This window comes from Nuphar pumila, chromosome 7 (assembly GCF_984573655.1).
Source record: "Nuphar pumila chromosome 7, dmNupPumi1.hap1.1, whole genome shotgun sequence".
Lineage (NCBI taxonomy): Eukaryota > Viridiplantae > Streptophyta > Magnoliopsida > Nymphaeales > Nymphaeaceae > Nuphar > Nuphar pumila.
This window is the reverse complement of record NC_143255.1, coordinates 38,291,738-38,317,530: the sequence shown is the minus strand read 5'-3', so window position 1 is coordinate 38,317,530 and position 25,793 is coordinate 38,291,738. Positions and strand designations below refer to the sequence as shown.

The 25,793-nt window shown below is 38.2% G+C and overlaps 1 protein-coding gene across 1 annotated transcript; it reads left to right on the top strand.

Moving 5' to 3' along the window:
• The first annotated feature begins 1,898 nt into the window (after positions 1-1,898).
• On the top strand, positions 1,899-12,474 carry LOC149831969 (Regulator of Vps4 activity in the MVB pathway protein). The gene is made up of 6 exons (XM_090012321.1): positions 1,899-2,097; positions 2,322-2,454; positions 2,603-2,706; positions 10,830-11,001; positions 11,096-11,236; positions 11,886-12,474. The coding sequence occupies exons 1-6, from the start codon at positions 2,048-2,050 to the stop codon at positions 12,285-12,287; spliced, it is 1,002 nt and encodes a 333-aa protein (XP_089868447.1). The 5' UTR covers positions 1,899-2,047; the 3' UTR covers positions 12,288-12,474.
• The last annotated feature ends 13,319 nt before the right edge of the window (positions 12,475-25,793 follow it).

The following is a 25,793-nucleotide window of genomic DNA, read 5'->3' as shown; positions in this document are numbered from 1 at the left end:
AGGTGATTGGATCTTCTATGAAAGATTTTTTATTAAAGAAACAGATGGATGCATCGTTGGTCGTTCTCACCAAGAACCTCAGCCACTCTCTGGAGAGAAGGAAATTGCGAAAATGGTTCCTAAGGCAGAATCAAATAAAGTAGAAAGGGGTTGGGTTGGTTCGCCTGGCGCCGGTGATGACCGGCGCTGCCTTGCCAAGCGCAGGTGACGACTGGCGCCTGCTCACCCCCGTCGGCCTCCGCCTTGCTGCAAGAGAGAATTAGGAGATTCCCTCATTTTTTTTTTTTGCATTTTGTTCTGCCCGTCTCCGTTCTCACCATAAGTGATCGGGATTTCAAAATTCAGTATTTTTCACTGCTCGGGATTTCAAAATTCAGTTTCTTATAACTGGTCGGGATTTCAAAATCCAATATTTTTTACTCGTCGGGATTTCAAAATTCAGTTTCTTATAACTGGTCGGGATTTTAAATTTCAGTATTTTTCACTGGTCGGGATTTCAAAATTACATCGAAATAAGGATGCGGCGCTCCGCTGCGTTAAATGATTATTGAAAACACTGTCCCAACATAATTTTCATCCAAGGACAGTGCATCAAGCAAGCCCTTAGGGCATGTTTGCTTGTCCCTGAATGAGATTCATTCTCTCAAGCAAACTTTTTTTTTAATGATACGAAGAAACCACCTCCGAGATGGCGACCTAGTCATGCTGGACTTTACCAACCGTACATAAGGTCACTGTCTTGCTTCAGCTTAACGCATTGGGGAATGAAACCTCGATGACCGCCCTTTTGAAGCAGCCCTCAGTTGCTTATGGAAATTTTGAGGTTATCTTAGCATTCTTTTGGATTTTGCTGTAACCTATGACACTGCATTTAAGACTGAATTGGAGCTCAATAGTGCTTGACTCAACCTATCACAAGCTGATCTCCAATTAGGAGCCAGCAAAACTGACCAAGTTGGTAACACATTGTATGGTATTTCACTTTAAGTGGGGCAAGACTTCTTCCGGTTGGCATGACCTGCTGTGATGTTGCATATGAGTAGTCCAGTCCAGCTTTCTAAAGACACAGTTAGCAGCATGTTCGACTTGATCAGACCTTGCATTGTCAAATCTGAACCATGGTCTTCAAGAATGTTTTAGTTCAAACGTGTTTGAAGATATTCGAAGGCATGATGAACTCAAAATCAAACAACGCAAAACACCAGTGTGAATTTTGCAGGCAAGTTTGAATAGCACCACGAGAATCCATACTGAAACATTCCACTCGTAATAGTACAGTAGTATTGGCGCTCATAGCATTTATATATTGAGAAAACGTTCTCTAAAATCATTCGCATGTACAAACTACTTAGCAAATCCTTTTTGTTTTCTTCGTAGATCTGACCTTGTGGATATGATATATATAGTCTATTTTACGACAATTGACATTTGAATTTCTGGATTCTGATGGGTGAGTGCGTTTTTTTCTATAATCTCAAAGTAAGTCACACACTAATATTTCTCGGTGATAAGAATTTTTGGTAAAAAATACATGATATGAGTGTTGCATGTTGAACACAACTATGATGTTAGATTGAGTAAAAAGTACTTGCATCATGAGATCCTCATTAAATTATACATACAAACGATTGTAGCAAATATGTTTCTTCACATATTTTGGCTTGGGGTGGTCGTATATTTTACCAGCTCTTAAAATAAGGTCAGCTTGCTAGGAACCCTCTTTACAGAATTTTCCAGAGAAAGTGTTTCATATGTAGTTTCGCAAGCTTATGATTCAATTTCCACAGGGAAATAACTCAAATTTGCACCATTGAGAAATCACTTCCCATGAAAAAATTCCCCATCTTCGCAGGTGAAAACATGCGGGGATAAAAACCACACCTAATTGATCGAAGGCTAAGGACGACTTCAAAGTTGTATTCTCAAACACACCCTTGACGATTCATCTCGTCTTCCCAAGATTCACGCTTTCCCGACCCATTTCAAGGGTCCTCTCTCTGTTCTTCTTTGTCCCTGGTTTTTGATTCTCGTTGGCTTTTAGGGGACGATGTCACTCCTCAATTCCTTGTTCAACCGAGGCACTCTGGGCACCAAATGGTCAGCGCCGCGCCCTCCCCCCCCTCTCTCTCTCATTTCATTTAGTTCTCAGAAAAAAAAAACGGTAGTACTTTTGATGGTGTTTCTGGCAATTCTTAGATTTTACTTGTTTGGCGATAAGATTCGTATGCACCTGCCAACAAATTATCGAATTCTCAATCTCGCTGTTTCTTTTTTTTACCCCTCTTCTCTTATTTTTTGTTCATCGTCATGTTGGTTGATAGCAAGACGTTGTTGAAGTTGGCCATCTCCCGGATCAATTTGTTGAGAAACAAGAGGGAGGTTCAACTGAAACAGATGCGCAAGGAGATCGCTCAGTTCCTGCAAACCGGCCAAGAATCCATCGCTCGGATTCGGGTGAGCTTCCAATCTCAACCTTTCCCACGAAGAAATTTCGTTCATTTGATTGGTTTTCTCGATTTGTTATTCTCTTTTACTTGATGGGTGGTTGCTGATCTAATGTTAATTCGGCGTTTGTAAGAATTGCATTTGTTTGTTTTGGTAGGTAGAGCATGTAATTCGCGAACAGAACATTCTGGCTGCCTATGAGATCTTGGAGCTGTTCTGTGAATTCGTTCTCGTTCGTGTTCCAATCATCGAAACACAGAAGTGAGCCCTTCTACTGCGCAAATAATTACAAATCCTGGGTTTCTAAACTATCATCGAGCCTGAATTTGTTTTATTTTAATTGTGAAACTCGGCACACTATGCTCTGAACTAAGCATGCCATGTTTTCATGCTTCTTATTTAGGATCTGCCTTGTAAAGTACAGTTTCTGGGTGGCAATGAGATTTAGTTGTTTTGCCTCCGGCCCTCCAGTGCTTGTGAGGGTTGTTTCTTTGGCATTTGCAGGATTATCACTCATAGAACGTTATAGCTTTCATTATCTGCCATTTGATTATGTGCGGGAGCATTTCTGAAACATAGAAATCAGTATTTGGAGTAACAACAAAAACCTTATGGCTTAAAAACACATTTGGTCACTGCTAAGCCAAAACTCCGGTTTTTATATAACATGTTATTGGATTAGATTCAATGAAGCCATGAATTTGTCATCATGATGCTATCCTGAATCTGATGTACCATGAGCTGAGCTGAGTTTGAACAAGAATATAAGGTATTTTCTTCATACATTGCCAAAGAGAATAACTCCTGCAACATGGCCAACGGAGGGTGTAGCCAAAATTGGATACTTGGAATGGATCACGTCTCTGTCCGTACAGTCTGAAAGGAAGCATTTTGATTGCAGTTCTCCTCTAGATGTCCTAGCCTTCATCACATTTGGGTTGACTTCCAATATTACCGGTTCCTAAAGCATGCTTGCCTTTCATAAGAGTAGCCCATCAAGGCTGCCTTTGGTGGCAAGTCTCCATCCACCACCATTTTGCTGTAACTGATTTGCTGAGTATCCTTAATCTTTAGATACTCAGATAACCTAATTGCTATATCATCAAAGAGTTGCTTCATTTCACTAAATGATGAGTAAAGGAGGGCAATGCCCTTTCTGTAGCTTCACATATGCTTTTGTTGTATCCTGCTGTCATGCTGTGGAATATTGACATGTAAAAACCAGAGCATATGAGTATTGACATGATAAACATATTTTCACTTGTCAAACAGTGATACTTTGACTTCTTTATGAATGGTCAGTTTGTTCGGGGTCAATGCGCCTTGCCAAGGGCTACTTTTTCTGCTCTGTTGATTAATGCTCACTTTCAACTACCTTCATGCCAGTGTATTCAGCACGCCAGCAGATGGCTCTATGTTGCCAAAATTGTGATTTCACTGATCATTTGTTATGACTTCTGAGGCTTTTCTTCTATAGTAGGCTTTGTAGATTGGTCTTGACCTATGTCACATAGGTGCGGGTGCGGATGCAGCACTTAAAAAAAACTTGGGTGCGGGGGTACGGGGAGGATATATATAATTTTTAACATTTTTAAGTTAACACTACATGTATGTGTGTGTATTTATGTATTTATGTATTTATATATATAATATAGATAAAATCGGACTTAGTTAGGGTTAACTGAGTCTACTTTTGGACAGAAATGGACCTCAGTGTGGTTGACTTCACCTGACACAAAGGAAGCTGTGTCCAAGTGTTGCACCCACATGGGTACGGGTGCGACGCGGGTGCGGTACCCTGTTAGAAGAGTCCGTGTGATATAGGTCTTGACAAAAGATTGTCTTTCTTCAAAGATGGAATTAGAGGCATATCCTGATTTGGAAGCTCAAGTCATCTAGGTGGTATTCTTGGTTGGAAACAGTGAACAACCATTTGAGTTAAAAATGTTTTGTTTGCTCATTTTTTCACTCTTATTCATAAGGTTATTGGGGTTCTTGTTCACCTTTTCTGGACTATTGATGATCTTAGCTGGATGAGAATTAAAGGCATTGTTTGGTTATTGCAGGTAGATCTTGTTCTTACGATGGTTGGAAAGTTTGATGTTAACTATTTAAAGTAGAGACGTTCCCTATCCATTAAACTCCTGCGCCATCTGCTGTAACAGTAGCTCCCATTATCAACCCAAACTTTTCCTTCTTCTCCAGTCGAGTTTTCCGCCTTGCTTTTTACCCTGTTTTACAACACATTGTTGCCTTCTCGTGTCTGCCTTGTGTTACAAAACATTCTTGTGTCTTATCTTCATTTTTGTTGTCGTTAGGCATCATGGAAGAAGGCAATGATACACAAACATTTCAACCAGTGCCATTAAGGCAGCGTGAGTAGCTTTTCATCTCATCATGCTATCGATGAAGAAGGCATGTCGTGTTGTGTGCCATTAAGGCATTGTTTGTTTATTGCAGGTAGATCTTCTCCTTACGATGGTTGGAAACTTATCGATATTTGTAAGACGCTGGGACCTGTTGACAAGAATGCTTGTTTATAAATGCTAGGAAGGGCCTCTACCCCATCAGGTATCCTACATTGTATGTCAAACCCCTGTATTAGTAACATACTCCCGTTTTTGTGAGACACATTTTTGTTAGTTAATATCGATTTGTTTGCTATTATGCTCAATTTCTTCCTTATCGATTTGTAATTTATTGTGCGATATATTTATCCACCTTTTAGACAGTATGGTTTTGTATTGTCGAGTTGTAAGTTATTATGTTGAACTGCCGTATCGATTTTCAATATCTTACAAATCGATTAATATATCGATTTATTCGATATTATATGTTTTGTAATATGTATTTGTAAGATATTTGTACACAGACTTTGAAAACGTGTGCGTGCAGAAACACATCGTTACACGCATTGGGGGTGATTTTCGCATGCATATCGCTGCTCTCTCAGCGACTTCTATTGAACTCGAAAGAGGCATTCTAGTTAGTGTAAATTGGAGACTGCCAGCTTGTAACTGAAAATCCTTAAAAGGAGAGATCTATTCTGTTTATCCCGATGATTTTCTTTTAGGGGAAAAGAGGATTTCAGAAAAAAACAGAAACTATAAGTTTTAATGAAATGTCACCAAGCAGGCATAAAATAAAGCAGCCCCCTACAATCTAAGAGTTTCAAAGAATGATCAAATTTCAGTCCAATCTAAGGCAATCTAGCCTGGTGAAGTCCAACTATGGCCATTTATCCTTAGCACACCACTGAATAAGGTTTTCATTCTAAACGCAAAGATCCTAAAATCTGCATGATTAATTATGAAAGAGTTCTTTCATTTTCTTCCAACAGGTGAACCACCTGGCCAGCAATGTGTGGATCCATCCTTTCCCCTCAGCCCTAAAGTAGGACAAGAATAATCTCTTTTCCATTTGAGATCCCACCCCTATTCTATAAATATTCTAAAAAAAGCGGTGAAGCTATGTCACATAGGTGCGGGTGCGGATGCGGCACTTAAAAAAAACTTGGGTGTGGGGAGTATATATATATATATATATAATTTTTAACAGTTTTAAGTTAACACTACGTGTATTTGTGTGCATTTATATATTTATATATATAATATAGATAAAAATGGACTTGATTAGGGTTAACTGAATCTACTTTTGGATAGAAATGGACCTCAGTGTGGTTGACTTCACCTAACACAAAGGAAGCTGTGTCCAAGTGTCGCAGCCGCCTGGGTGCGACGCGGGTGCGGTGCCCTGTTAGAAGAGTCCGTGTGACATAGCGGTGAAGCCAATAAAAAGCTTGATATATCGACTCAGCTTCAAGGCACATTCAATAAAACTCCTTGATTATAAGTTCAGCTGCATCATTGGTTTATGGAATTCAGCCAACTCTATATGCCAACCATGTTTCCCTACCAGCAATCTGCCATTGATTTATTCCTTACCACTTTAAAAAACAATGGAATTCTGGAGCAAATGGGATCATTTCTAGTGATCAGTCACAAGTTTTATTAGTTCTCCATCATGTGGTTTGATTATTGTCCTCAGATTCCTCAAGAGTTTCTACCCAGCCTTTCTACCTGACCAACGTGTTATTCATCAATATTATTCTTTCTAATTTATACACCCCAAATTCTTCAAGAATTTCTACTCCCATAACACCAGCAGTTTTCCATTTAAAATGTACTGCCCCTTCCGCAAGATATTGGGGAAAACTTTCATGATTCATTTCTGACACTTTGGAATGATGAAAATGGACAGCAAATAAGATGCAACCCTGGAAACTACATGCTTGATATCATCAAGAGCATGGTCCTCTTGTGGATCTTTGGTAACCTTTAGTCTTCAGGAGCTGATTCTATTTATTTATTTTTTCTGGAAATCTATTACTTCTTCCTGGTTGGTTTTCCATGATTTTGTAGATTTTGGTTTAGGGTGGTGTGTGTGCATGATATTGCATTTGTAGCATGAAGGCCATTATGATCCATCTTCCCTTGTAGACGTACTCTAATTCTTCTATTCTGTACTATTGCCTTGTCTATACTCCACATATGGTTTATTACGGAAAAAAATACCGGGTTAATGCCCTTGTTAGATGAATCAATGTTGTAAGCAATCAAGTCTTATTGTATCGAATGTAACAAGGGTAGGCATTTGATTTACCATCTCAAAAGTTGTAATATATCATCTATGTCTGGATGCTTTGCTCATGTGTCTTTCAACTAAAATTGTTGAGACTCTAAGAGAATGCCTTGGGTTGCAATATTACTAGAAAAAGGCAAATCATTGGTCACCCTTAGATTTGTATTTTTAATCTTGTGTAAATAAGTGTAATTGAGCTTATACTTTTATTGTACTCTATTCAATGTCTGTAATATGTCACATGGACTCTTTTAAAGGGTCGCAGCACCTGCGTCGATGCGACGCAGGTGATGGTGCAGAACCCGGTGCGGTCAAACTTTCTTGGGTGCAGTCAACCACACCCAGGATTATTTGATCGAGTCCATTTCTGTCAAAAAAAAATGTGTTTTAAGAGAGGGGGGTAGGGCATATTTGCACAAAACACAACCCCCCACCCAATCTCGACCCTTCCTCTGCTCCTCCTACCGACGGCAGCAGCGCAACAGTCCTCCTCCTCCTATTGGCACCCACACAACAGGTAATCCTCCTCCTCCCTTCTTCTTCTTCCTTATCTTCTTCCCTCCACCGCCGCCTCCTCCTCCTCCTCTCTCTCTCCTTCCTTCTCCTCCTCCTCTCATTTTGGCAAGGGCTCTCATGGTTGTTGGGTTCAACACAACCTAAACCTAGGGTTGTTGGGTTCAACACAACCTAAACCTAGGGTTGTTGGGTTCAGCTCTCTGCTGAACCCATTGTTGATGGGTTCAACAAAACTTAAACCCAAGCTTGGGTTCAGCAAAGCGGAACCCAGCAACCATGTGTTCAAAAGAATTGAACCCAGGCTTGCTGGATTCGGTTCTACTAAACCCAAGGCTGGGCTTTATCTGGGTTTAGTAGAATAAAAACCCTGACCTGGGTTCAAAAGAACCGAACCTAGGCTTGTTGGACCCAGTGTGGTTTAGCAAGAATTTTATTTTAATAAAATATTATGGTTTTGGTTTTAAGGACGAAAATGGCAGACAAAGGAAAAGGACTCGTGAACAAGGAAAAAGAATTATGTCATCTTCATCTATACGTGTAGGTTCGACTGCTAGTGCTAGTGTTTTTGGTAGTGGTAGTATTGGTTCTCGTTACTAGTGTTACTGGTAGTGGTAATATTGGTTCTCGTTGCTAGTGTTGCTGATAGTGGTAGTATTGGTTCTTGTTCTTCAGTTGTATCATGTGATGATGGGCCACTATGGGTACATATGGAGAAACTTGAAAAAGTTGGAGGTGGTGGTGAAAATATCAGATTTTGGTGCAATCTTTGTGAAGTAAGTTTTGTTGGGTCTTACACAAGAGTGAAGGATCATTTGTTGAAGATATCAGGACATGAGATTTTTGGATGTAAACAAGTTGATGAGGCAATGCTAAGACAATACAAAAAAATACAAGATAAATATGAGAAGAATAAGACCATGATTGAATCTTGTGCAATCAATGTACCCCTTTCAAGCCATCAAGAAGATGCTCAAAAAAAAAAAGAAAAATGGTTGTAGGAGGTAAAGGAGGAACAATGCAACCATCATTCAATACACATGGAAGGGAGTCGATGGATAGAAAAGTAGAAAGGTATTTTTTTTAGTTTACTTCCCTTTAATGCTGCTAGAAATCCTTATTGGAAGGATTTTTTTACTTCTCTAGCAAATTGTAACTTAAGTGGCTATGTACTTTTAAGTTCAGAAAAAATATAAACAACAATTCTTGCAGAAGAGAGGGCAAATGTTGAGAGATTGCTAAAGATTAAGAAATTTTATGGAAACAAAACGAAGTTTTTATTGTTTCTGATGGGTGGACGAATATTCAAAGGCGTCCACTGCTTAATTTCATTGCTTCTTTGCTTAGTGGGTTAATATTCTTGAAAGCAGTTGATGCATCTGGATAATATAAAAATGTTGATTATTTGAAGGGGTTGTTTAAAGAATTAATAAAAAAAGTGGGTGATGTGAAAGTAGTATAGATCATCACAGACAATGCTCCAGTTTGTAAAAGTGTAACATTGAGTTTAGAGAGTGAGTATCCTCACATATTTTGAACTTTCTGTATAGCACATAACTTGAATTTAACCCTCAAGAGCTTGTACAACCCAAAAGAGAAAGAAGATTCTTTTACATATGCTCTATGTTCATCGATTGAAGAATTGAAAAAAAAAATGTCAGAAATATTAAAAATTTTGTTGTCAACCACCATCATGTTAATGTCATATATAATAGTCATTCTGATCTAAAATTGTTGAAGGTTGTTGAAACACGTTTTGCATCCATCATTGTGATGGTGAAAAGAATCAAAAAAGTCAAGAATGCTTTGACTAACATGGTGATTGATGATAATTGGATATTTTATCGTGCTGATGATATTGTCAAGGCCCAAGAAATTAAGAAATGCATTATTGATGATGAATTTTGAGATAGAGTCATGCACTTTCTTGAGTTTATGCAATGTATTTGAGAAATGCTGAGAGAAGTTGACAGAAATAAACTCGAGCTTCACAATGTTTATGAAATGTGGGATAATGTAATTGAAAAAATTCAAGTTGCGGTTTTTAAGCAGAAAGAAAAAGATCATCCACTAGATGATTCTAAATTTTTTAATTATATATATTCAATTTTAGTTAAAAGATGGAATAAGAAAAACACTCTTTTGTATTGCATGACACATTCTCTCAATCTCAAACATTATGCAAAGAAGTGACAGAAAGGTGGGTGTTGGTCGTATCCCTCCAAATTTAGACAGAGAGCTATCAAGGCATAAAAACATATATATGTCAAGACTTTATCAAGAACCACATATTATAAAGCAAGTCACACAAAAGTTTGAAAAAAAATTCTCTTAAAGATTATATGAACAAACATTAATAGCAAGAATGGAGGAGGATATAGATCCTATCAGATGGTGGTCAACATATGAATCAGAAACACATCTTCTCTAGCGTCTTGCATTGAGATTGCTATCTTAATCTGCTACATCATCATGTTGTGAAGGAAATTAGAGCACATATGCTGAAATCCACAATATCAAGAGAAACAAACTCACCAGCAAAAGGATTTAGTCTTTGTTCATTCAAATCTTTGATTACTTTCACGACCCAATGAAGAATACAAATTCTATTTTTCAATTTTTATCTTAGTTATTTAACTATTTCCTAGTTCTTTTATTTAAATATTCATGTAATTAATATTTTTAAATTTTATTGTAATGCAGACAAGGACATCCAAATTTTGAGATGTAAACCCAGATGAGTGTGACTTGTAGGAGGAGCATGATTGCAACACCACAAGCATGAACTTAACTGAGCCTATTCTTTCTTCTTATGATGAAATTGATAAAAAAGAAAAAAAATAGTAAAATCATTACCTCATCATCATATACACTGTGTATGATATACTTTTGGTATGCAATTATGTATTGTTTGCTTCTTTTGTTAGTATAATTTGCTTATTTTTTTCTTAATTTGTTTGCTTCTTTTTTGCTTGACTTGTTTGATTGGTATGCAATCTGCTTGACTTGACTTGTACTTCGTAGTTAATTTGATTTATTGCATGAATTTATGCCTGATGAATTGATGATATGATAATTATTTTTATTTTATTTATAATGCTTACTTAAAACTGTTACAATATATATACCCTCCCCGCACCCCCGCACCCAAGTTTGTTTAAAGTGCCACATCGCCACACCCGCATCTACACCCGCACCTATGTGACATAGTGTCTGTTTTATTGTTCCAGAGAGTGCCCCTGGGAGCTGCAGGAAGCTATTGCCAGCATAATTTTCTCTGCTCCTAGATGTTCAGATTTGCCAGAGCTGATGCATATCCAGAATTTGTTCACTATAAAATATGGTAAAGAGTTTGCTTCTGCTGCTGCTGAACTTAGACCAGAAAGCAATGTAAATCGCTCAGTAAGTGCCATCATTCCATTTATCCACAAATGCAGTTTAAATGTTGAAAGTTATATAGCAAGTTTGTACTAATGAATTGTTTGCTATCATGCAGATAATTGAGAAGCTTTCTGTTAGGGCTCCCAGCTCAGAGGTGAAGCTCAAAACTTTGATGGAAATTGCTAAAGAATACAACCTAGAGTGGGATCCATCTGCCACAGAGCAAGAGCTTTGCAAAAAACATGAAGATTTGCTGGTACACATTATTTTCTGTGCCACGTGGATTGACTCATAACAGATGTGTGTTTTCCGGGAACTACCAAAAACTTCATCAAGAAATTGATGAATTCTTTAACGAACTCACCAGCTCACTGTCTAGTTTTCCTTTGTGGCTACTTTGCACATTATCATAATGAATTCTGCTTTCTAGTATCTAAAACGTATTCAGGATTCTCACTGTTCTTTGGGGTTGGGGGGGGGGGGGGGGGGGGGGGGAGGGGGATGAATTCTGAGCAAGCTTTCTGTTAGCTCCTTTAAGCAGCTTTATCTTGGAAAAATAGCCTCTTTTTCTGGTCCTATATTGCCATGCGGAATTCATGCAGCTGTAACGGGACCTTAAAATGGTTTGCTCTTTCTTTTTCATGGATTTCTGTCTATTTTTTGTTACTATTGTGACTGCCAATGCTTCTGTTACATGGGAAAATGCACATTTTTCCCTAAATTTTTAATTGATTCCTCTGAAGCATATGTTCTATCAAAGAGATTTTTAGAGATCTGAAATCTAGTTTTGGACATTGTGGATTAATTCTTGGAAACTTTAGGCTATCATGTTTCTGATATGTGCGGGAATTGGTATGTGTATCCCCTTTTAATTATTTGCTGCAAATGCATGTGTGCGATCACAGGATGGTTCAAGTCATGTACGCAATAAAGCTGAAGACACCACCTTGAAATCTCCTTCCACAACTTCACATAATGGTACAGCTACAGTACCGGAACCACAAGAGTGCTCAGGTAAAGAGTTGATACCATCAGAAAAAATAGAACGAGCTCCCAAATATCAAGCTTCAAGCACAGTTCAGTCCCCATTTGGTCCTATCAAGAATGAAGTGCTGAGGGAGAGAACATGTATACAACCAGAATCATCCGATGTCTTTGAAGTAGCTCGGGCTGCCATTGCCTCTGCAGAGCGTGCAGCAGCTGCTGCTCGTGCGGCAGCCAACCTTGCAAGTCTGAGTTTGAGTCCAGCACCTGGAAATGGAGCTGTTTCACCATCTGGATTGGGGACTGCATCTCATACCAGATAGTGTTTCTGGGTTTTGGTCTTTCTTTTCTTGATATGCTACTGTGTACACGACATAACGGTGAATATAATTATGAATGATCAAAGCAAAATAATATAGGCATGATATATCACGTTTCCTTGTTAATCCAGTGACTGAACATCAGGGCCACTATTTCTGCTATTAGTTACTACACCATAATTTCCTGATATATATGTGCCTCATGAGGTACCTGTTGCTTCTATTACATACCATTCTATTCTTGGAAATAATCTGGTTCAAGTTCTGTTTTTCCAAAAGATCTCAATGCGACTGTGATTAGTCCTAATAAGATAAAGGACCATGACTTTGTAATATGGATTGCCCAGTGCATGGCAATGATCACGATGGCTTTCAAGTGGACACTGGTTGGAAAAGAAGATCAAGCAGTATGTGTGCCATCTTTGTCGGTAAGGTTATATGCTGCATGTTATCAACCAGCTACATGCTGAGCTCGGTTTTAGACCTACTATACTGCAAAAACATGACCTGTTTGTTCATGTTGGCTTGACTAAATCGTTTATAAGGCTGTTGTATTCACTTGGATCAGTACCAAATGAGCACACCGCAAGATAAGTGCATGATGATGTTTAAGCAACCATTTTAGGCTGAATAGATCTAATGAACCACAAATGCGTGTGGCTATTCGTTTATTTGGTTGGTGATGATAAGTTTACTTTTTTAATATACATCTGTGACCCCTCTCATGTTCTGAGTGTTATAAATCTGAATTTAAAGAGTGACATCTAGTTGAATGAACTCATCGATATATTCAGATGGATCTAAACCAAGTGAGACAAATAAACTTTCCCAGTCGTGCTCTCTGTTGGAAATCAGATACCTTGTTTTATGGTCCAACCTCATTAGCTAGGGCTGGGAAACAAGCCGAGCCACTCGTGGCTTGGCTCATGTTTGGCTTGTAAAGAGATCATTTGAACTAGTAAAATAGGCTCACAAGTTGAATATGGACAATAGATACTCAGCTTGGCTCAACTCATGTAAGGTCGTTAGTAAAAATATATATTTTACATGTATATTTTTGTAATCCTATTTCTTTCAGCTCTAAAAGAATGTACTTTGTCTATAAACAAGCCCGATCGAATTCAGCTTGTTAACTTGGGCTCATTATGAGCTTGAACTCAGGTTGGCTCGCCACAAGAATGAGCCAAGCTTGACCACTTCAAGCTCAGCTCATTCAGCTTGTTTACCAGCCTTGCTCTCACCCTCCCTACAAAAAAAAACCTTAGGCTTTGTTTGGAAGCATGGCACCATCGGATTTGGGACGTAATCGAAGACAGTTTCTAATGTGATACTCAAAATAAAGATTTGACTGTCATTTGAAAGGAGTTTGAGGGAGGCGATATTTTCAGCTGGAATCAGCCAACTCCAACTCCTCCAAAATACACATTTGAACTTCTCTTAAAAAATGAGGTAATTGTGATTATTAGATTCACCAGGATTCTAGTGAGTCCCTTAAAATTCCGATATTGGCAGCAGAGAGAGAAGTTTTATTACAGCAATTAGGACCAAGGTTGCCAAACTAGGAAGCGGAACCAGGAAACAATGCAGGAAGCAAAAGTGAGAAGTGAAGCATTTTAAAATTTATAGGAAGCGGGAAGTGAAGTATCAATTTAAAAGCAAAATATTAAAAAAAAATGAAGCAATATGGTAATTGAATAGGAATAAAAAAAGAAACAAATAAAAACTAAAATAAAATTGATCATTCTTATATTTCATGATTTTTCATTAAAAGGGTTAATTTTTTGTTAAAATCTAACAATGATGGTTACTAATTTAAAGAAAGTATATGGAAAGTGAAGGAAAGCATAAGAGAAAATACATGAAAAACATGAAAAGAAACGTGAGAAAAGCATATAAGAAGCATATACCATGTGTGTGGGAAGCATAGAAGAAGCGTGGGGGAATCGAGATTCCCATGAAGTTTCGGAAGCAAGGAGTATCGCACTTCCGAAGCGAGTTTCCGAGAAGCGAGCTTCCCACCTACCTAAGAAGCTTCTGGTAACTCTGATTAGGACACCATCGTCTTCATGTCGGTGCTCTTGAGTATTGTGTCATCTTCATTCCTGCAATGGAGAGAGGGAGAGAGATGACAAGTTTCGTTGGAATAATCAAGCACCATTAATGCTCTTGAGTGTTGGGTGGTCTCCATTGGAGATAAAGGGAGAGGAAGAGAGAGGGGAAGAAAAAGAAGCGAGTGAGAGAGGGGAGAGAAGGAACCATCCTACTCTTGTCAAATGAGTCAGCTAACACATGTAAAGTCAAAATGCCAACTGTGATACTACCTCTTATGCTCAAACTTTTTGCGCAGTTTTTGCATTGTACTAAGCTTGCCAAAAGCCCTACGTGGCTCACACAGGCCTTTCGGTCTTATAATGTTTGTATAGTTTTACATGTAATTTGTATTTTTCTTAATGAGATTGTGGTACACTAAACAATTGTATATTCTCTGCATTTAATGAACTAATTGTTGTTGAATGTTCCTCTCTCCCCCTCTATTATCTCCTTCTCTCTCTACTCTCTCTGCTCTATGTGATTGTTGCTTCTTTGTAATTGTGTATTTGTATGCAATACTGCCTATGCACTTGTTACTTAGAAAGATCTGTTGCATTCACTTTTGGAACTTGCTAAAAGGCTTGTTCGGTCAAGGTTCCCCAATGTCGCACGAGCACCTGAAATTTAGCCCGTGATAACTAATACCAAAGCTAACTTTACCCTGAGCAAGGTGAAGTTTGTCAAGTCATGCTTGACCAAGCAACAATCGTTGATCATGGCTTCTAGAGATTTTGGTATAGTAATATTGTCGAAGCTAAAGAGTAAGAAAGGAAAGAGGACAAAAATGTCTACTGCCGAAGAAGCTTGGGAAACTCTACCAAGTTAGAAAAGATGGTGGAAAGACTCCTACAGGAAATGCAGGAGATAAAGGCTACAACATGTGAAGCCTCTCTCATCTATCAAAAGCTCGATGATGAACTCATCAAAACTGTGAATGAAGACCCCAAGGAAGTATTGTGTTACTCGAAGATAGAGTAGACTTGATCATTGCCTAGTTGGACACCGTGAGAGATCAAGGTTAAGAATGGAACAAAAGAACCAGGCTTTGAAATATAGAAACCTAGCTCTGGAACGTCAGTCAACGACTGATGATTATGGCATAGTTGAGATGTCAACTACCCGTCTGAAGGTTCCTTAGCCCAAAAAGTTCATTGGTGCGCACAATGCTAAGGAAGTAGAGAATTTCCTATGGCAGATGGAGGAATTCCTTGAAGAAAGCTTTGTTGAGGATGAAGCGGTTAAAGTTTGAGCCGCCACAACGTGGTTAGCTGATAACGCCATTGTCTGGTGGCGAAGAAGATGCAGTGATATGAAGAAGGGTCCTTACATAATTGATACATAAGATGACTTTAAAAGAGAGCTCTGAAGTCACTTCTTTTTGATGGATGTCAATTACTTAGCATACAAAAAGATGACGAGCCTGAAATAGAATAGGTCGATCTATGACTACGTCAAGACCTATTCAGCCCTTATGCTAGAGATTACAGATATGGGGGAGGCATACCACCTCCTCCATTTTATGATGAGATTACAACCCTGGGTGGAGCAATAGTTGTAAAAGAAAAAACCTCGGGATCTTGCTAGCGCCTTAGCAGTAATAAAAGTACTATCAGAATTTTAGCAAAAAACTGAGTTTAAGGGAAGACAGCTGAAAAAGATAACTCCTGGGGATAAAAGCAAAATGATAATCAAGAAGACAAACAAAATTCCCAAGGGTAGAATTGTTAAGACAACCGAAATCGAAATTCTCAGGGATGGTATGACAAAAATAAAAACTACCATGGGAATCACATAAATGATGATAGAGATGTGAATGCAGCTCGGATAGAAGACCCACCAGAGGACCAACCGAGGATGGACGCACTACAAAGAGTATCGATGCTCAAGAAAGTGAGTGTTGGTGTGCCTTCATTCAGCAAGGCACTCATGTACATGGATGTCAATGTGAACAAAGTGGCCACTCAGGTCATGGTCGATTCAGGTGTCACCCATAATTTCATCTCTCAGAAAGTGGCAAAGCGAGTGAGTTTAGAACATGACGAAGGTAAGCCGCATGAAAGCAGTAAACTCGAAATTGAAGTAAATCCTTGGTGAGGTAAAAAATGTGATTGTCATGATGGAAGATTGGTTGGGCACAACCAGTTTCTCGATAGCTCCACACGATGACTTTAAGGTGATCCTCAGCATGGAGTTCTTGTAGGCGAACAAAGCCTCTATCATGACACACTTGAATGTGGTGTCTACTATGGATAAGCAATGCCGGTGCATGGTCACTGCTTATCCTATTGACACTTCGCAGATACAGATGATCTTCACAATTCAGTTGAAGAAGGGCATCAAACAGGAAGATGAAACCTTTCTGATGGTCCTTCGTGAAGTCAAGCCTGTGAAATGAATAGATACCCTGGTTGGTCTGGTCCCTGTGTTGGAGGAGTTTAAGGAGGTAATGCCTCCTGAGCTCCCAAAGAGATTGTCTTTTCGAAGGGAGGTAGATCATAAGATTGAACTTCTATCGGACGTGAAGCCTCCTGTTATGCTCCCATACTGCATGGCTCCACTAGGGTTAAAGGAGCTACAGAGGCAGCTAGATGATATGTTGGCCTATGACATTATTCGTCTTTCAAAAGCACCCTTTGGTGTATCCATGTTTTTTTCAGAAGAAACGTAATGGGTCCCAATGATTGTGCGTGGACTATCGGGTGTTGAATAAGGTAATGGTCAAGAATAAATATCATTTTTCATTGATCAACAACCAATTCAATCAGCTGATCAACACCCAAGTATTTTCAAAGCTAGACCTGTGATCAGGTTATTGGAAAGTTTGGATCGTAGAAAGAGATGAGCCCAAGACTACATGCTTAATGAGATATAGTACATACAAGTTCATGGTTATGTCATTTGGTCTGATGAATGCCCCTGCAACCTTCTCGACCTTTATTAACAAATCTTCTACTCGTACCTTGACCAGTTTGTAGTCGTCTACTTGGAAAACATCGTTGTCTACCACAAGAATTTGGAGGAGCATGTGCTTCACTTGTGCATTGTGTTTCAGTTATTGAAGGACAATGATTTATATGTGAAATGGGAGAAGTGCCTATTCAGGCAAGCGGAGGTGGAGTTTGTGGTCTATGTTATTGGGTGTGGCATGTTTCAGATGAACCAATAGAAAGTTCAAGCCATCATAGAGTGGAAGCCTCCCTCCTCTATGTCAAAGCTACAACCATTTCTGGGACTTGCGAATTACTATCATCGGTTCATTGAGGGATATTCCATGGCCTATGCTCTTCTCACAGTTTTGCTTCGGAAGGATAGAAATTGGGATTGGTCGAATGCATGCCAAGTAGCCTTTGAAGAGCTGAAGAGGGTAGTTACCAGTGATTAAGTATTGAGGTTTCCCAACCAACGAAGACATTTGAGGTCCACACAAGTACTTTAGATTTTGCGATTGGTGGAGTGCTCATGCAGGAAAGGCACACCATCACTTTTGAGAGCTGCAAATTAAAGGATGTCAAACTGCGATATTGAATGCACGATAAAGAAATGATTGCATTCGTGTATTGCTTGCAAGATTGGCATCACTACCTCTTGAGATCTCAGTTCATTGCTAAGATGGGCAACATCGCCACTAGCTACTTCCAAACGTAGAAGAAGCTTAGCCTTAAGCAGGCTAGATAGCAACAATTCTTGGTAGAGTTTGACATGGTCTTGGAGTATAAGCACGAAAAGACCAATGTTGTAGCTGATGCACTAAGCAGAAAGGTCGAGTTGGTGGCCTTGCAAGAGGAGGAGGCTTTGTCTGCTCAGCCTCAGAGCGACCTCATCGACAGCATTCGGGAAGGCATTCATTCTGATCCATCAGCTCAGCACCTAGTGACCCTAGTTCAACGAGAGAAACCGGGAGATTTTGGATGCAAGACGGCCTTCTAGTGACTATGGGTGGCTACATTTTTATAACACGATAAGGATTATTACGGAGATTAGTGATCAAGGAGTGTCATGATACCTGGTACTCAAAGCACCCAGAATAATATCGGATCTTTGCTTTAGTAAAGCAGACCTACTACTGCCCTTTTATGTAGGATGATATTAAAGGTTATGTTCACACTTGCCCGATCTGCTAGTAGGATAAGCCGAGTAATCAGAAGCTCGTAGGACTACTCGAGCCTCTTCTTATTCCAAGTTGTTCGTGAGAGAGCATCTCCATGGACTTTATTTTGGGACCACCAAAGGTAAATGATCGCAGTTCGATCTTTGTGGTGGTGGATTGGGTCTCGAAGTATGCTATTTTCATGTTGATGTTGCCTACTAGTACAACCAAACGAGTCGCAGATTTATTCTTGAAGCATGTTGTGCCCAACTGGAGGATCCTAGAAAATATTGTCAGTGACTGTGACCCTCACTTTACAAGAAAGTTTTGATAGGAAGTATTTCGATTATTGGGGACAGAGTTGCACTTTTCAACATGCTTGCACCCCAAACAGATGGCCAAATAGAGAGAATTAATGCTCTCCTTGAAGAGTACCTGTGGCACTTTATAGGTTCAAATCAGAAAGATTGGGTAAACCTTCTAGACATCGTACAGTTCTCCCACAACTTGCAAAATTGTGAATCAACTAGCCATAATCTCTTTGAGTGGCAATGCAGAGACAACTCTATATGTCGTACACCACTGCGATAAATTATAAGGGCAAGGCATCACTTGCCCATCGTTTTGCTGAAGATTGGCAGGATCAAACAGAGCTAGCCAAGGTGTTCCTGAACAAAGTTGCCAAAGAGGATGAAGAAGTGGGTGATCAGAAGCACTACCCTGCAAAATTCAAAGTTGGAGACAAAGTATTAATCAAGTTGTACCCAGAGAGACCAAGATCTTTTTAGTCTCTATCAGGGCCTCATCCGCAAATACGAAGGCCTCTTTCCTATCATCAAGCATGTAGGTAACCTCGCCTTCAAGCTTGAAGTCCCTCTCTACTTTCAAATACATTCAGTCTTTCACGTAGTAACCTAAAGTCATTTCATGCCGATGAAGAAGACAATAACTGCAACCAACCGGCATTTGTGCCAGCACCTCTCTGCATAACTGACACCAAAGAAGTAGACTATATCATGGATCATCTGTGCAATCATCAATGACAGATTAAAGAGTATCTTGTCAAGTGAAAATGATTGTCAGAAGAAGAAGCTATTTGGGAGAAAGCAAAAAACGTCACCACAACAAAGCAGTGGATTAGCGATGACCTCATTTCGTCGCTAATCCGTCGCTAACCGGCTTAGCGATGAAGAGGCAATGGACAACTTACGTCGCAAATTTTTCGACGCTAACTGGCGACGAAATAAATCCGTCGCCCGTTCCGTCGCTAATTGCGACGGAATAACGAACACCGGATTCCGTCGCAAATCCGCCGGTACTAAACAACGACCTCGGCTTGGCGATGGATTTACATCCTTCGCTAAACCGTCGCTAAATTATATGTATAGCGACAGATATATCCGTCGCTAATCCGTCGCAAACAAGAAAAAAAATAAAAAAAAAATTATTTGGAAATTAAATATCGAGAACGCTACAATTTATATTTCCTGTACAATTTATATTTCTTGTAAATAAAAAACAAAGTACACATAAAATTTCATATAAAAGGAATCTATAACAATTAATCGTTCCACTCTAAAATTAACAAGTTTAATTATTTACAATTCAACAATTACAATTTCGAAACAAAAAAAAATTAAACTTCTTCAACACATTAATCTAATCATCGCCAAGATTTTGTTTGTCTTCTTGTTCATTGCCTTGATCTGTCCCTTTATTTCTGCTACGCTGATTATCGCTAGCAACCTACACAAAAAAAGAACAATCAATATTGATAAACAAAATATATTGAAATAAATTATACACTATATGTGATTCTATCATGTGATCATATGTGTTTTAAGACAGTAAAAAAACTCTATATGTGATTCTATCATGCTCATATGTGCTCTAAGGCAGGCAAAAAACTCTATATGTGATTCTATCATGAATGATATGTGTTCTAAGGCAGTAAAAAAACTTTATATGTGATTATATCATGCTCATATGTGTTCTAAGGCAGTTAGAAAAACTCTATATGTGATTCTATCATGCTCATATATGCTCTAAGGCAGGCAAAAAGCTATATATGTGATTTGATCATGCTCATATGTGTTCTAAGGCAGTCAAAAAATTGAATATGTGATTATAGCATGCTCATATGTGTTCTAAGGCACTCAGAAAAACTCTATATGTGATTCTATCATGCTCATATGTGCTCTAAGGCAGGCAAAGCAAAAAACTTTATATGCGATTCTATCATGAATGATATGTGTTCTAAGGCAGTAAAAAAACTCTATATGTGATTCTAGCATGCTCATATGTGTTTTAAGGCAGTCAAAAAACAGAATGTGTGATTATAGCATGCTCATATGTGTTCTAAGGCAGTTAAAAAACTGAATACGTGATTATAGCATGCTCATATGTGTTCTAAGGCAGTCAAAAAAACTTTATATGTGATTCTATCATGCTTATATGTGCTCTAAGGCAGGCAAAAAACTTTATATGTGATTATAGCATGCTCATATGTACTCTAAAGCAGGCAAAAAACTCTATATATGATTCTACTATGCTCATATGTGCTCTAAGGCAGGCAAAAAGTTATATATGTGATTCGATCATGCTCATATGTGTTCTAAGGCAGTCAAAAAACTGAATATGTGATTATAGCATGCTCATATGTATTCTAAGGCAGTCAGAAAAACTCTATATGTGATTCTACCATGCTCATATGTGCTTTAAGGCAGTTAAAAAGTTGTATATGTGATTCTAGCATGCTCATATGTGTTCTACGGCAGTCAAAAAGCTGAATATGTGATTATAGCATGTTCATATGTGTTCTAAGGCAATAAAAACTGAATATGTTAAGGCAATCAAAGTTACATGAAATCTAACGACATGCAATATATTGCATGAAACTTTCATACCTGAGAGAGACCTGTAATCGAAGTTTCCTTATTCAGCAAAAAATTATTGAACTCAGCTCGGAGAACGTCGACGACGGTTTCATGGAAGTAGTCACGCAATGTGTCATTAACGATCTGGCGTACATCTTCACCAGAAAGAATAGGCTGCTGCTTGGAGCTTATGTCAGCGGAAGAAGTCTGTGAGTCGTAACTGGAAGAAGCAATAACAGGTGAAATGTTCATATTACTCTCAAACCCGAACACACAACCCTTTTGGGGTTCACCTGCTGCAGTCACCCATGCTGCAGAATCAAATGATAGATGTTGAGTAGCGTCATCGCCATATCGTTCTACCATCTGTTGCTCATATGCTTCCTACAAAATAATGTTTAAAGTATGCATTAATAATTAATGATAACATTATGATAACTTGCATATTGCAATGATTATTAATAGAATAAATACATACCATTGCCGTTCTTGCCTTCTTTGATATAAAGTCTCTCGCAGTCTTCCGTTTATGTGTTTCAACAAACACATCCTTATATGGTACAATGCCTCCTTTTTCTCCTTCCTGCGAAGTTAAATGATAAAAGATTTAGTTAACAAGTTTGCAAAAATACTTATAAAATTAATATTATATATTGATGAGTTACCATTTTCTTCAAGTGGCTCCCAAATGTCTTACATCCACCTGTGTGTAGATGGGCTTCGAGCATTTTCGCTCGATTTTGTACAACCTTAGCAGAGCGATTTCGAAATGCATCCCCCGCCCACTTATCGCACATTCGATCCCAATAATCTCTCCTGATAGTAATAGGGTCATGGCTCTTCCACTGTAGTGGATCATCTATTCCGTCAGAAGCTTTTTTTGTTGCAGTCTTCATATTGTGCAGCATGTCTGCAAATCGATTGGCAGCCACCTTCTGCCATACCTTCCTTGCATCATTTTTCTTCACCGTAGTTGCGAAGCGATTCGAAGCCTACAAATATTTTCAGAAAGTTAATAGACATGACTATAAAAAAATTAAATTGAAAACACATTAATTATGAGAAACAACTGTATACCGTGAATGAGGACCACAATCTATCTATCACCTCTTTTGGATACTCTTTCCATTGAGCGATTGGTCCTTGTAGATGTTGAAGAAGTGAATTTCTAATCTCGCGTACTACTTCTTGTGGCTCAAACCTCGTGTTGCACATGAATTGGTATACAGTAAATATTAATATAAAATATTTATAAGATATGCAATAATTGAAAACGAAATACTTATGGTCGATTATCGATATACACTATTCGAATGAGTCTTCTTGTACCAGACTGAGAAGACCACGCTTTCTGTGTTGGCTCCTGACTTGTGTGATCAACTGGTGTAGGTGGGTCGTGTACAGGTGAAACATCATCTGTAAAAAAATACGTTAAAAATTCTCAGAATGCGCATTTCAACTAATCAAGCATTCAATTAGTTAAATGATATACCTATCACAGGAGCCCGTGAAGATGAAGGCTGAGCTTGGCTACTACTGGATGAACGACTACTGTAACCTCCACAAACCATAAATCTAACAAATAACATATGTCATACAATACATTCAAATAATTTACATCAAGTATTACAATACATTCAAATCATTCGCATCAAGTATTGCAATACATTCAAATGATTCGCAACAAGTATTACAATGTATTCAAATAAGTCAAATCATTCACATCAAGTGCAATACAACCCATTCATTCGCATCAAGTATTATAATACATTCAAGTCATTCACATCAATCACATTACAATAATTTAAGTCATTCACATCAAGTATTACAATACATTCAAGTCATTCATATCAAGTATTGCAATGCATTCAAATCATTCACATCAACTATTATAATACATTCAAGTCATTCACATCAAGTATTGCAATGCATTCAAATCATTCACATCAAGTATTACAATACATTCAAATAATTCAAATCATTCACATCAAGTATTACAATGCATTCAAATCATTCGTATCAAGTATTACAATACATTCAAATAATTCAAATCATTCATATCAAGTATTGCAATACAACTCATTCATTCGCATCAAGTATTACAATACATTCAAATAATTCAAATCATTCACATCAAGTATTGCAATACAACTCATTCATTCGCATCAAGTATTACCATACATTCAAATAATTCAAATCATTCACATCAAGTATTGCAATGCATTCAAATAGAGATTTGTATTACAAGATTTTGCTCACTAGCTTAAGAATTCTTCCTCGTCACTTGTTTGACTTTCATATTCTTCTTCTTCTTCATTGTTTACTCATCCACTTGGTACATCATTTGGATCACATTCTTCTATGAATGTTTCATCGGCCAATAAAGATATGACATGCATATAATGTGCAACATCGTGACCATAAGCGAAGTCATAGATATCATCTGATTGATAGTAATCACTGTCTTCAGCTAACTTGTCTTTTTGTAACTGATCATACTCAGGGTATAGTTTGGACTTCACCTTGCAAACTGCCCACCATTCATTTCTATCTGACTTTTTTATACTCGAATATGAAGTATAATAAACTTGTTGAGCTTGCGAGGCTAATATAAATGGTTCATATGTTCCAAACCTTGATTTATGATTCACCTCCATAATGCCTGAAGCTTTGTCGAGTCTTGTTGCAGTTGGATCAAACCAATGACACTTGAATAAAGTTACCCTATTATTTATGCCTAAGTAAGTCAACTACATTATTTCCTCTATAACATCGTAGTAATCATGTTCATTTTCACCGTAGCTGCTACCCTTGACACACACGCCACTATTCATTATTGATTTGTTTATACTGTAATCTTTTGTATGGAATCGATAACCATTTACGATGTACCCGTTGTAGCATTGCACAACTTTGGTCAGACTATTTTCTAAATCACATATTCCTTGATCTTTAACATCACCATGACAGACCTACGCACTGACATAAACAATGATTATGATCACGACCAATTAAGTAACTTAATGTTGTTTACAAGTACAAAATTTATGTCAGCGTCTTTACCAACTGTTTCAACCACTCCACAAACTTAGTTTCACGTTCTTTTTGTACTTCTGCATCAGTAAGATGTGAAACTTCTCTTCGCAACTCCAGATCAAATCGTCTGCAAACTACAAATACTTATATTACCGAACCATGTATGCACATATAAAATATAAAAGGATTTATAATTGTGTTGCGTCTACATAATAGAGTAAGACCTATTGGTTGTAAGTAGGCCTATAACTTAATGTTGACGTTTTTCAAAACAAAAGCAGAATATGAAAGTAACAGTACATATCGATAGATGCCATTGATGAAACGATGTGCAAGTGCTTGGTGTTCTTATCAATCTATCGATGCCTACAATGAGCTTAGGCCTCAGGACCTTAAACCCAATGAAAAATGAGGACACCCTGGTTGCACTCATTAAGCAATCATGCCTCAATTTATAGGAAGAGAAAAGTAGGGGTTATATACATGACATTCATGCATGTAAACCCTTCGCATTCTATATTGAATGTCAACCTTTCACATTCACGTAACTCCTTTCCTACTAATTCTCACTAATGCTTCACTAATACCTTCATTAGTGTCAAACCGCATAGGGTTGGACCCAATCTAAAATGTCCAACACACATCGGTCAAATTTACTGAAAACATTTATATATGGTTTTTGACAGTGAGAATGGACGAGAGGATTATTTAGTAAGAGGACCATCCGCTTTTTCTCTCTCATAAATTTTGGAATTTTCCTTATCGGCATTTGTGACTACGATCACAAACTGCCTAGCAAACTCGAGTTGAATTGATCATACTGATCAGAATTGGATCCACACCATGGGCTTCCTATGGCGTTTACCTTCTTCCTGCATTCTTATTCATTTCTTTCAACATTGATTGCCCTATGTATTTGGCTGGAAAATTAAATAAGATAAGTGCAGTAAGAAAGTGTATTAATGGCAACGTGACGAAGCCTGTCCATTACAGTGTAGTTTATTGAGGAGCACATTTGGTTAAGGGATAAGCTTGAAAGCAACATATAATGTAATTTACGAAGGGCACAGTTGGTCAAGATATGAGCTTGAAATTTGCATATCTTGTCTGGTCATTTAAAGAAATATATTTGGTTGGTCCACATCCAAAAGTGTGCACATGAAAAAGATAGGTAGCCTGTTTGGTAGGGTTTGAATAAACAAATATTGGACATGATTTGAAAACTAACTACCTGAATTTGGATTCAAACTTGGTCTTGGACAAATCATACCTGGCTCCATGTATTAAAATTTCACAAATCATACCCGGCTCCATGTATTAATCCGACCCTTAGTGTCCGACTCGGATTATAATCAGATCTTCTTATTTATCACCAAACCCTGACCCTATAGGGTTTGATACAGGTCAGATCCATGTCAA